General features: G+C 60.5%; 1 protein-coding gene across 1 annotated transcript; it reads right to left on the bottom strand.

Moving 5' to 3' along the window:
• Positions 1 to 1,943: 1,943 nt before the first annotated feature.
• Positions 1,944 to 8,590, bottom strand: PATL2 (PAT1 homolog 2). Its single transcript, XM_076348683.1, has 19 exons — positions 8,390 to 8,590; positions 7,873 to 7,975; positions 7,363 to 7,685; positions 7,085 to 7,153; positions 6,909 to 6,974; positions 6,332 to 6,499; positions 6,131 to 6,217; positions 5,480 to 5,634; positions 5,261 to 5,344; positions 5,034 to 5,172; positions 4,788 to 4,908; positions 4,617 to 4,714; positions 4,183 to 4,227; positions 3,886 to 4,034; positions 3,479 to 3,638; positions 2,968 to 3,108; positions 2,780 to 2,877; positions 2,553 to 2,702; positions 1,944 to 2,147 (listed from the first exon to the last, which is right to left on the bottom strand). Exons 1-19 carry the CDS (start codon positions 8,588 to 8,590, stop codon positions 2,108 to 2,110), a joined length of 2,397 nt encoding a protein of 798 aa, XP_076204798.1. The 3' UTR covers positions 1,944 to 2,107.
• Positions 8,591 to 10,473: the final 1,883 nt, after the last annotated feature.

Raw genomic sequence — 10,473 nt, 5'->3', positions numbered from 1 at the left:
CTGCAGCGAAGCAGCAAAGTCCGGTAAAGACCTCCAACCCTTCTACGTTGGAACATTTGGTTTTGTACGTGATTGCGACCGTGTCGCACTTTCCTCCTCCATCCCCGCTGGCTCTCAGGTGAGGAGCGCTCTCGCTAGGTCTGCGCTCTGCTCCGTTGCAAACCGAAAACATAACATGGCTTATCCTTATCTTGAAGAACTCGCTGGTGTCCTCCTCTCTTCCTACAAATCAGCGAGCAGCTGCTAGTTCCCTTCTGTCTGAAATTGTCTCTAGGGTTTGTAGTGGCAAGGTCCCTCCTTTTGCTTACACAGGGGTCACCATGCAGGTACTGTCCCAGATTGCCTCTGTGGGTTAAAACTACGGGTTTCACCCCAATGACAACCTGCCAGTGTCACTCTTTTGAAGTGACATAGCCGTGGATGGCTAGGGGTGCGTAGGGATGAACATAGCTGTCCCAAACAAGAACTTTCCAACAATGAAGTGTGAGGAGCAAGTGGAGAAGGCTTTGAACCTGCTTTTGGCAAACCTGATTTTGAGGGCAGAGGAAAGACTGAGGCTGTAGGACAACCAAGATGAGCAGGAGAGGCATCGGGATGACAAAAGCAGCTGCCAGAATGATCTGGAGCTCCTTCCAGCTGGACCTTGCACCCTTTTAGATGATTGACAGCCTACACCTCGCCTCTAGCACAAAAGGCAGGAGCCCGCCCTAGGTCCTGCATCACATCTGCGGCATGTGTCTCTGCACAGCTGTATTCAGGCATCACAGTTGCTCCTCTGAAGTGCGTTTCAGAAGCTGAGATGCGAGCTGTCTTGGTAAGCTGTGGAGATAAATCCCACCCAGCCGCTCAGCCATACCGGTCACATCCTTATTTTCTGCAAATTCTCCATGTGCATTAGTTTGACCTCTGGAGGATGTCAGTTTAAAGGAATAGTTTCATCTGCTCTCGTCTACATGGGGTTGGAGCTTGGGCAGATACGATAGCCACCAGTCTGAGGATGAGACAACTTTCTGGTGCAAACCTCTTTTGAACACACACCAGGCTTTGGCTGTTAAGTTTAGACCTCTGGATGGGTATCCAGGTGCTCAGGCACAGGCATCCTAGGCTCCGATGTCCCACAGGGTTAGGGGAAATCCCACCATATACCCCTGCAAGCCAGGCAGGAGCCGCAAAGATTTCTACAGTGAGACCAGATGCTGCACCTAGGCACCCCCTCAGCCCTAGATGCAGGAGTGAGGGTAGTCATGGTCAGCTAAAGTGGCTCAAGAAAAGGTGCTTCAAGGTACTTCGTCACGACCATGCCTGCAAGCCTTTAGACTAATTAGCCTTTGAGAGCTCAGCAGAGAGAAGAGGCACTTTATTACCCACCCATGTATGTTCAAGATCCCCCATATCCTCCCCAGGTGCACCCAGATGTGTCCTCCTGCATGCACTGATCTTTCCTTTCCCCTCAGGGCAAGCTCTCACCCCATATTCCCCACCACATCCATTTTCTTCCAGCCCATTCCTCTCCCTGGGAGCTCAATTCCCCTCTGTCCCCAGCCACATGGGTCCCTCTGATCCCCTCCGCTTCCTTCGGAACACATTGCCTTCTCCTCCATCCCCCTTTATCCTCTTTTTGGGTCCTCTGTGCATCCTTCCCTGCTTCTCCTTCCCCTTTACTGCGCACTCAGATCCCCACCATCCCTGACCAGGGGTCTCCATGCCCAGGCGATGCCTCCAGGACCCCTGTGCTTACAGCAGAAGCTGCCCATAGGAGCCGGAGGAGCTCATTAATCACCTTTTTATTTTATTTCAAGTGCTGTACAGAAAGTCACTCACCCCCAGGTGCTCCCAGCGCCCCTCTGCAGACCCCACCTCGACACCCGCCGTGATCTGGCACTCACTGCTGCTGGGTGCGAGGCCAAAATAAGTTACCCGCCTCCCCGTGCTGTGCTCCCAGGCACCGAGGCAGGTCGGCATCAGCCCTCGAGCGCCGGCCCTGCCAGTGCCCGGTTCACCCAGAGTGCCCCGCACCAGGGTAAGTGTATGCTTCGAAACTCAAAGTCACAGGCCCTGCCCGTTCCTGGCACCGCTGGCCCCGGCTCCCATCCCCAGTTCCCGGGGCTCAGCACGGCATGGCAGCCTCCGACGGCAGCGGGGAGCACCTGTGGAGAAAGGACGAGGTTGGAGCATCAGGTTGTCACACTCGTGCTGCCGGCAGCTGCCTGGAGCCTGCCTGCCCAACCACCCCAGGGTGCCCTAGAGCTGCTGGCTAAATTGCTGGGGGGATCCCCCTGACTTTTTGCCACCCACTTTGATTCATCCCATGGGGACGTGCCATCAAGGTGTGGTGAACCTGATGCAAACACAAAACCCAGCGCCAGCCAGCATGGTCCCGGGACAGCTAAGAACAGGGGCAAAGCCACAAGGATCAGCTCAGCCCAGTGGAGGTTTGGAGACTTGCGCCCAGTGAGGTCCCCAAGGGGACAGAAGCAGTGAGCCCCCGATGCTGCCTGCTGCATCTGAGGGATCCCTGGCAGAAGCAGGGAGCCGTGCCACGCAGTACTCACTCCATCTTGGCTTCCAGGTGGTGGACGGTCTGCTTGTCCAGGTAGCGGCAGAAGAGAGAGAGAAGGTTGCTGGGCAAGAAGAGAGGCTCCACCAGCGAGGCCTTGGGCACTTGTGACAGCTCCCGGGCGACCAGGAATACCGTGTCTGTCCTGGGGGCATCAATGCAGGGGGTTGAGCGCCCCACCGGCTAGCGAACCCCAACCCCGTTGTTTGCACGGCCCCTCACCACGTCTCGAAGTCCCCGCCGCGTGGCTCCAGCGGTGTGTCGGAGGACAGCAGCCTCTCGCCGTGGCTCAGCAGGGAGTAGAGCAAGGAGATCCCAAACTGCGGGGAAGCACCAGGAGGAGCATCACGGTCGGCGGTGGTGGCACCCCGGGGACGCCACACAGCTCTGCCCTCCTTGGGGCCACCTACCTGGTTCTTCAAGGCCATGGCGAGGGGGAGCTCAGGAGACTCGGGTAGAGGCCTGGTCATCTCCTGCAGGACCTCTATGAGTTTGCTGAAGGTCATCCCGCCCACCACCTTGTTAAAGGGGCTGTAGAGCAGGGGGAGAGACTGGGCAGGGCAGAGGGGAGAGCAGGAATCTGAGACTGTTTGACCCATCACGGCCACAGCCCCATCCCCGAGCCCCATCCCAACACCTGCGGGGGATGCAAGGGTCAATGCTGCATACACACCACACCACACCCCCCCCCCCCCAGGGAGGGACTGCCACCAGGAGTGCTTTAACCCCTCCTGGAGACCTTCCTCCTCCTCAGGGAAGGAAAGAGGCTCCTGCCTCACGTCAAGCCCACCAGCTGCCTGGCCATGCTGGGGACCCAGCAAGATGGGCCCCCCCATTGCCCAGAGTGCCCCCCCGCCCCAGCAAGAGCAACAGGGGAAGGAGGCAGCCTGGGATGCCCCTGCCCTGGCTGGAGGTGCTCGCCTCATCTAACACGTCCTTCTTCATGAGGAAGGGCAGGTGGTGGGTGACGGTCAGCAGGATCTTCTCCGCTTGCTCCCGGGTCAGGTGGGGCAGCAGCCGGGCTGTGAGCTTCTTGCCCTTCTGCACACACAGGAGTTGCAGGAATTCATCCTCTGCCTCCCTGGGGACGAAGGCTCCATTGGCACAGATCCCAAGTGACCTGTAGCATCTCTGTCCATCCAGAAGGACCAGCATCAGCTCCAGTGGAGGATGAGGCTCATGGGCAGGGTCAGCACAGGCCACGGAGATACACAGAGGACAGGATCCAACCCTCGCCGTCACCCAGAACTACTCATCCATGACCAACTGAGCCCCATGAAGACCTGGACATGCCACCTGCTCCCGGCTCCCCAACGGCACAAACTCACTCTTCACTGCTGCAAGCCCTGATTTTCAAGGCTTGGTAGATACGCTCCACTTCTTGGCTCTTCTGCTCCTGACAGCAGGGCTGCTGCTCCTCCAGGGCCAGAGACATCTTCCGCTGCATCTCCTCCACTTCCAGCAGCTGCAGGAAGAGCTGGAGAAACCACATGGGGTAAGGAGGCAGCTTGGAGCATCCTCTGCCTGCCAGTTATCCAGGACCTCTGCCCAGGCAGACATCCCTTCTCAGAGCTCCTCGGATGAAAAGCAAGCATCTACATCGCCCTGAATGGCGGCTCGCTCACCTTCTCGATCCTGTGCAGCGCTCGAAGCCGGTGGCTCCCCGCAGCCTTCAGGAGGGGAGAAAGGAAGGCACAACAGTTACAGCCAGCACCAGACACCGCCGCCGGCAGAGCGCTGGGCCAGCTGCTCCCTGGGGATCAGAGGCGGCTTCAGGATACAGAGCAATCCCACGGGGAAGCCACGGCCAGCTCCGACTGCCCAGAGCCCCATCCCACCCCTTGGCAGGGGACAAGCTGCCACCACCGAGGCGGCACCTGCTCCAACTGCGCGCTCCATCCCATGGCTCGGGGCAGCACCCAGAGCCGGGGTGGCACCCATGCTCAGCTGCAGAAGCTCCTAAAGCTCCTGCTAAAGCTGCTCCAGGGCCTGGGGAAAGCTCGGAGCAGTGTCCCCAAGCATCCAGGGCAGGCACCAGCCCGGCCTCCCCCTCACCTACCTCCTCCACGAGGGCATGGTGCACAGCATCAATGGCCCGGCGAGGGCTGTAGCAGGTGGACACCGCGACCTGGCCCAGCGAGCCCGCGATGCGCACCACTAGAAGAGAGATGAAACGCAGTGAAACCGCGTCCTGCAACCCCTTGCCTGGCCCCCCGCCCCAGGCCCTCACCAGAGTCGTACGTCTCCACTTTCTGGATGAACGGCGTGACCAGCTTGGGGGGCTCCTGCTTGTTGCGCCGGCCGAGCAGCTCCTCTTCCACCTGTTTGTGCTCCAGTCGCTGGTAGTACGTCTGTAATGACAGGCATAGCCAGGAGGGGAGCCAGCATGAGCCCGGGCATCGTCTGGCTCCCAAAGGGATGAAGCCCCAGCCCCGAGGAGCAGGATGAGGCCCTGGTACTGCCGGCAGGAGCTCACCTGGTAGTAGTAGTCATCATCCATGTTCTCGCTCTGCAGCTGGATCATCTCCACCTTAATGACCCAGTCCTTCTCCTTGGAGGTCATCAGCCCAGAGTAAGGGTCCATTTTAGGAGACCACAGCTTCTTGGGGGAGGTGCTGGCACGGGAGAAGATCACAGCCTGCTTTGACTGCCTAGAGCCCCACCACCCCCCCACAGCTCCCCGGGGACCCAGGACCCCCTTACCTCTGCACCTGCCCACCTTGCTGCTGCCGCTGGGTCAGGATCCGCTGGTGCTGGGGGTGCAGCTGGGTCATATGGCTGGGCACACTGCAAAGGAGACTGACGGGGGTCAGGGGGCTCAGCACCCACACTAGAGCCATCCCCAGAGGGGGCACCCCCCCCCCAGCTGCTTTGTGGGGCTCCTTCAGTCCCACCCGGGCACCCCACTTGCCATCCTGCTACCTGAGGTTCAGTTGGCTGCTGGCTGATGGACTGAAGAAGAGAGCAGGGTCCAAAGAGGGAGACATAGGACCGAAGTGCATGGCGAGAGGCCGCGGCGGGCTGCTGATGTTGGGCGACATGGGCCGGAAAGGGGTCGGAGCCGCGTACCCTGCGGTCTGGAGAGGGAGAGAGAGAAGCAATCAAGTGTCTGAGCCTTCCCCTCCGAGGGTCCCGGCGAGGTCTGCAAGCTCCATGCTGGCTTCTGGCTCCCATCTTCGCAGGGGCCACCCTCAGCCTGCACGGAGGGGACACGTGGGGCACCACGGCAAGGTGACTTCCTCCAGGATCCTGCCACCAAGGCTGGGCAAAGCAAGGGGACCCTGGTGTCACCAGGGATTGCACGCCCCAGGTCCATCACCAGTGTCCCAGAGTGACACCAAGCACAACACCATGCCTGGTGCAGGTCCCGTGGGGACATCAGGACAAACAGATTTATGAAGCAATGGCTACACCAGTAGCTCCGCTTTCCCCATCAGCAAGACGCTGGAGACGTGCGCTCAGGATTAGACGGAGCTGCAAAGTCTGCCCTGGATGGCAGAGCTTTGGGGAGGCACCGTCACCGTCCCCTGCCACTCCAGGGCCACGGCGATGGCTCACAGCCCACTGCGTTACCTGGTTGGAAGCAAAGAGCGGAGAGGGTCTGCGAGCTGGCGTGAAGGGCCGAGGGGAGCACGGTGAACGAGGCATCAGAGGCGACTGCTGCAGGGCAGGAGACGGGAGGTGTCACTAGGACAAGCCTGTCCTCAAAGCTGCACCTCTGGGGAGGGGAGGGCAGAGGAAGAGGGGATGCAAGAGCCCCCCAAAACCTGTTACCTGCCGGAGAAAGCGCTGGGGGAAGGACTTGGGGGACATCAGTCTGAAGTCGGGGCGTTTGAGCCGGGGAGAGCCCCCGTAGCCCCTCTGCATGGGGGAGCTGAGGAAGTCGAGGGCCACGTTGGTGGATGGTGGGGCCCTCTCCAGGACCTGGAGGATGGCTTTATCCTGCAGGGAGGAGGCAGCAGGAGGTGGGAACGGGGCCCAGCTGGGATCAGTTTAGCTCCCCCCCAGCATCAGGCAGCTCACCAAAGCCTTTGGCTGTTGCTCAACCAGACCATGCACCGGCCAGGCTCCCATCCTGGCGGCATGCAACAGCAGGGGACCCACAGGGACACCCAGCATGGGGGTCCCGGTCCCCCCCCCAAACTCAACAGCTTTGCCTTCAAACCCAGGCTCTGCTTAGGGTGGGCACCTTGGCACAGCCTTGGCACCCAAGAGACACGTCCTTGCACCTCCAGACCCACGATGAGGCTTTGGAGATCCCCTGGTCACCCCAAATCGCCTGCATGACCCTTGGCCCAGGGTACCGGGAAGCCCTCAGCCGCTCCCCGAGGGCCTGGCTAGGGGTACCCACCTCCAGCACGTGGTGGGGCGGGATGCTGCCAGAGCAGGAGCCCCACACCGCAGGATCCATCGCCAGCTGGAAGACAGGGAGATGGTCAGCACAGGGAAGGAGGACAGGAGGAGAGGGGCAGGGGACACTGCAGGGGCCACTTAGCCTTGTCACCGGATGGGAGGGGACATTTTTACCATGTCCTCTTTGCCGAACTCTGCCCAGCAAGCACCAATCCTGCTGTCCAGCACCGCCGAGTCCTGGCTCTGCAAGCAAAGAAGAGGTTACAGGCACGTACTCAGCCCTGGCACAGCAGGTCTTCCTCCCTTGGGCAGGGACCAAACTACCCCCTGGTGTGCTCTGTGGGGCAGGACCCACAGGTGTGGGGATGGGGGGGGGGGGAGCAGCAGGTCCCTGCCAGCCCCTCTGCCTGCTGGCCAGGCGTGGGTCCCCTCCCTCTCCGCTCACACGTCACCTCCAGCGTGGGTTTGCTCTGCACGGCTTTCATCACTGCTGGGTCTCCCAGGTCATTGGGCTCCTCGCAGGGCTCCTGGTCTTCCTCCTGCTCCTCAGTCCCCAGCTCCTCGTCCTCTTCCTCCAACTCGGAGCCGACCTGCTCAACCTCCGGCTCCATCCCACCTTCCTCCTGGGGCTCTCCCAGCTCCTCCAGTTGCTCAGCCACTCCAGGCCCTGGTTCTTCCCCAGCCTCGGTCTCCTCTGCCACTACTTCGGCCAGCTCAGGACTCATCTCCAGAGGCATCAGGTGTTTTGCGGCATCCTCCTCAGTGGAGTCTCGGTCTTGGAGGGGGGAAGCAGAGCACGTCAGGGTAGGTGAGAACCTAGGCAGTGCCCACCGGGGTCCCTGCTCCCAACCCAGCTCCTTACCAGGCAGGAGGACACGTTCCTCACCCCCCTACCTCCATCCTCCTCACCCCGTCGGGTGCTGGCTGATCTCCCCGACCCTGGGGCTCCCCTGAGATCTTACCTAACCCAAAAGTCATCTCATTGTACAGGTCGAGCTCTTCGTCCTCCTCGGCCATCTCCTCCAGCAGAGGCGCATCTTCCACCAGCAGGTAGTCCTCAAGGATCTGGAGTCGAAAGCAGCAGGGTCCCCGCTAAGGGAGACAGGCAGGGATGGGGTAACCCTAACCTGCCCCCCAAGTGCAGGGCACCCAACCTCCCCCTGACACCACTGACAGTGCCAGGCAGCCCCCAGGGCTCATGGCTGCTCTGCAGCTGGAAAGGGAAGAGCGAGAACCACTGGCACTACCAGTGAGGGCAGGACCCGCTGGCTCAGCAGAGGGTAGGAGCCCACTGAAGCCTGCCAGGACCAGGGCTGTGGCCACCCGGAGGTGACGGTGTCCCCTGCCAGCGCAGGGGATGCTGGCATGGAAGAGCACCAGCGTGGCTGGCACTGAGGGACACCATTAGGCTTCAGAGTGAACACCCCGCTGTCGGGGCATGAACAGCACCCGAGCACAAGGCAGGGAAGGGCACCCCACCGGCACCTCCAGGGCAGTGTCTTCTCGGCTACCGACCACGCCAGGGAGAGCCAGCACCGGGAAGGCGGCCCCGGGGGAGCCGGCACCGAGGAGGGGGGGCGTGACCCGGGGCAGCGGGAAAGGAGGCGGCCCCGGGGACGGGCCAGCATGCCAGGGCGGAACAGGGCGGGCACTCACAAGCGGCTCGCCGCCCTCCGCCATGCCGCAGCACCGCCCGCCCGCCCGCGTCCCTCTACGGGGCCGGGCTGCCCCCGCCGCCGCCTTTTACGGACCGCCGCCGCCGCTCCGGCGGCACCGCGCCGCCGCGCATGCGCTTGCCGTACAGCATGGCGGCGCCCGGCGGCGCCCCGCGCCTGCGCAGTCTCTTCGCCCCGCCCCCTCGGCTAGGCCCCGCCCACGCGGCCGGAACCGCCGGCGGTGCGTGGAGCGGGGATGGGGCTGGGGGGGATGAGGGTGAGGTTTAACGACCCCACCCGCGAAAGGGGGTGTAACAGTGCAAACACCCGCGTCTTTCAGGGCACAGAAAGCCCCAGCCTGGCTTTTTCAACCGCTCTCGTCGCTCCCTGCCAGCGATGGCGTTCTCCGAGCCCATACCCCTCTGAGCGGTCATGGAAAACCAGCGGGACGTGGTCGGTCCGGCTGGAAGCGCGGCCTCGGAGACGTACGGCGGTAGATTTGAAAGCACAGGGGAGCAAAACTAAGGCGAAGCAGCTGTAAATCTCCGTGTCCCGCGAAGCGTGGCAGGCTGCCCTCGTCCCCCCGAATGCCGGGAGCGCCTCGGTTGTGTCAGACCTCACCCACACCTTACGTATTTGTCTCTGCTAATAAAAGCAGAAGCGCCCTAAAAAAGAGAGATTTGGCTGTTCGACTCAAACCAGCGTGGCCTTTTAGAAACATCACAGGGAAGAAACTCGTGGTTCAGCTTCTCACGGGGAAAGTCTGCCGGGCGTTGCTGGTTATGGCAGAATCATCTCCAGGGATTCCCATCCCAACAGGGAGAGCCCGGGTGTCAGTGCGGAGAAAGGATTTGTGTCCTGCAATCAGCTATTCGTGTAATTAATCCTCCCCGAGCCAAGGGGATGGCTCACCTGGGAGAGCCAGACTAGCCTGCGGGTCGGGCTCCGAGGCGGTGACCCCGGGCGCCAGCTCAGCCGCCGACACAGCGGTTGGCGTTTAGTTCTGCGAGAGCCCTGAGATCCTTGATAAGCCCTGAGATCCTTGATAAGGCTCCAGCAGCAGCTGCATCCCCTTATCTCACAGCAAAAACACTCAACGGCAGCTGCGTGGCCGCCGGCACCGCTCACCGGGCAGCCAGCAAACCGAGCGAGAGCTCAGCTCGGAGCTGGTCCAGTTGGATTGATAACGAGTATTTGCGGGTTTTTTCTTTGCTCAGTCCCTACTGATTTACCTGCTGCCTTTGGGTGGGGGGATGTTCTCTGTGCGTGCTTTATTGATTTAAAGATAGGTTTTTAAATGGGATGTATTAAGATGGCAAGTCTTAATGGGGCTCAGTGTTAAAGGAGCTCCATGGCACTGCTGTTTTCTTCCTGCTAGTAGTGACTTTCCTTTCTCTTTTTCTTTTTTTACTTTTTAATCCTCATGCAGCTAGATGGAGGACAGTATGTCTGCTTCCCAGCCTGAAACAGTGACTCTAAAGATAAGCAGCAGATCACCTGTAGGACCACAAGCAGACAAGCTCCTAGGCGTATAAAATATCTACGTGCTCTTTAATACTGGTTCATTTCCCTTTTTTAACCTTGGTTTTCTTAAGTGCTGCTATTCAAAGCTGCTGTACTTCTCTAAGCAGTGCCTGTAGTGTTACAGAGCCACCCAGAGGCGTACCTAGCCTAGCTGGGCTACGGTGCTCATAGTTTTTTCTGGAGGAGACACCAGAAAACCTGGCTCTTTGACCTTTGGGTTCTTGTGTTCGATGTCGGGGAGTCCGTGCTGCGCTCGAATGGCAGAGCCAATCCATCCTGCAGCTGCCAGACCAAGACGCTGATGCACAGGCTTCAAAAGAAAGCAAGCCAAGGTTCAGAAAGGAAGGCGGCCGGACTGCGCCAGCGTCGGCTGTTGGCGTTAAT

This window comes from Aptenodytes patagonicus, chromosome 10, assembly GCF_965638725.1.
Source record: "Aptenodytes patagonicus chromosome 10, bAptPat1.pri.cur, whole genome shotgun sequence".
Taxonomy (NCBI): domain Eukaryota; kingdom Metazoa; phylum Chordata; class Aves; order Sphenisciformes; family Spheniscidae; genus Aptenodytes; species Aptenodytes patagonicus.
Note: the sequence above shows the minus strand (reverse complement) of the source record. Positions and strands in the feature narration are given on the sequence as shown.

Bases quoted from the DNA above. Each gene is read 5' to 3' on its own strand.
- PATL2 (XM_076348683.1), bottom strand. From the start codon at position 8,590: ATGGCGGAGGGCGGCGAGCCGCTTGTGAGTGCCCGCCCTGTTCCGCCC. The intron at 5,173-5,260 runs GTAAGGGGGTCC...CTCCCGTGCCAG, and splicing joins CAAGGTGGGCAGGTGCAGAG to CACCTCCCCCAAGAAGCTGT. The intron at 2,878-2,967 runs GTAGGTGGCCCC...GCTTCCCCGCAG, and splicing joins CCATGGCCTTGAAGAACCAG to TTTGGGATCTCCTTGCTCTA.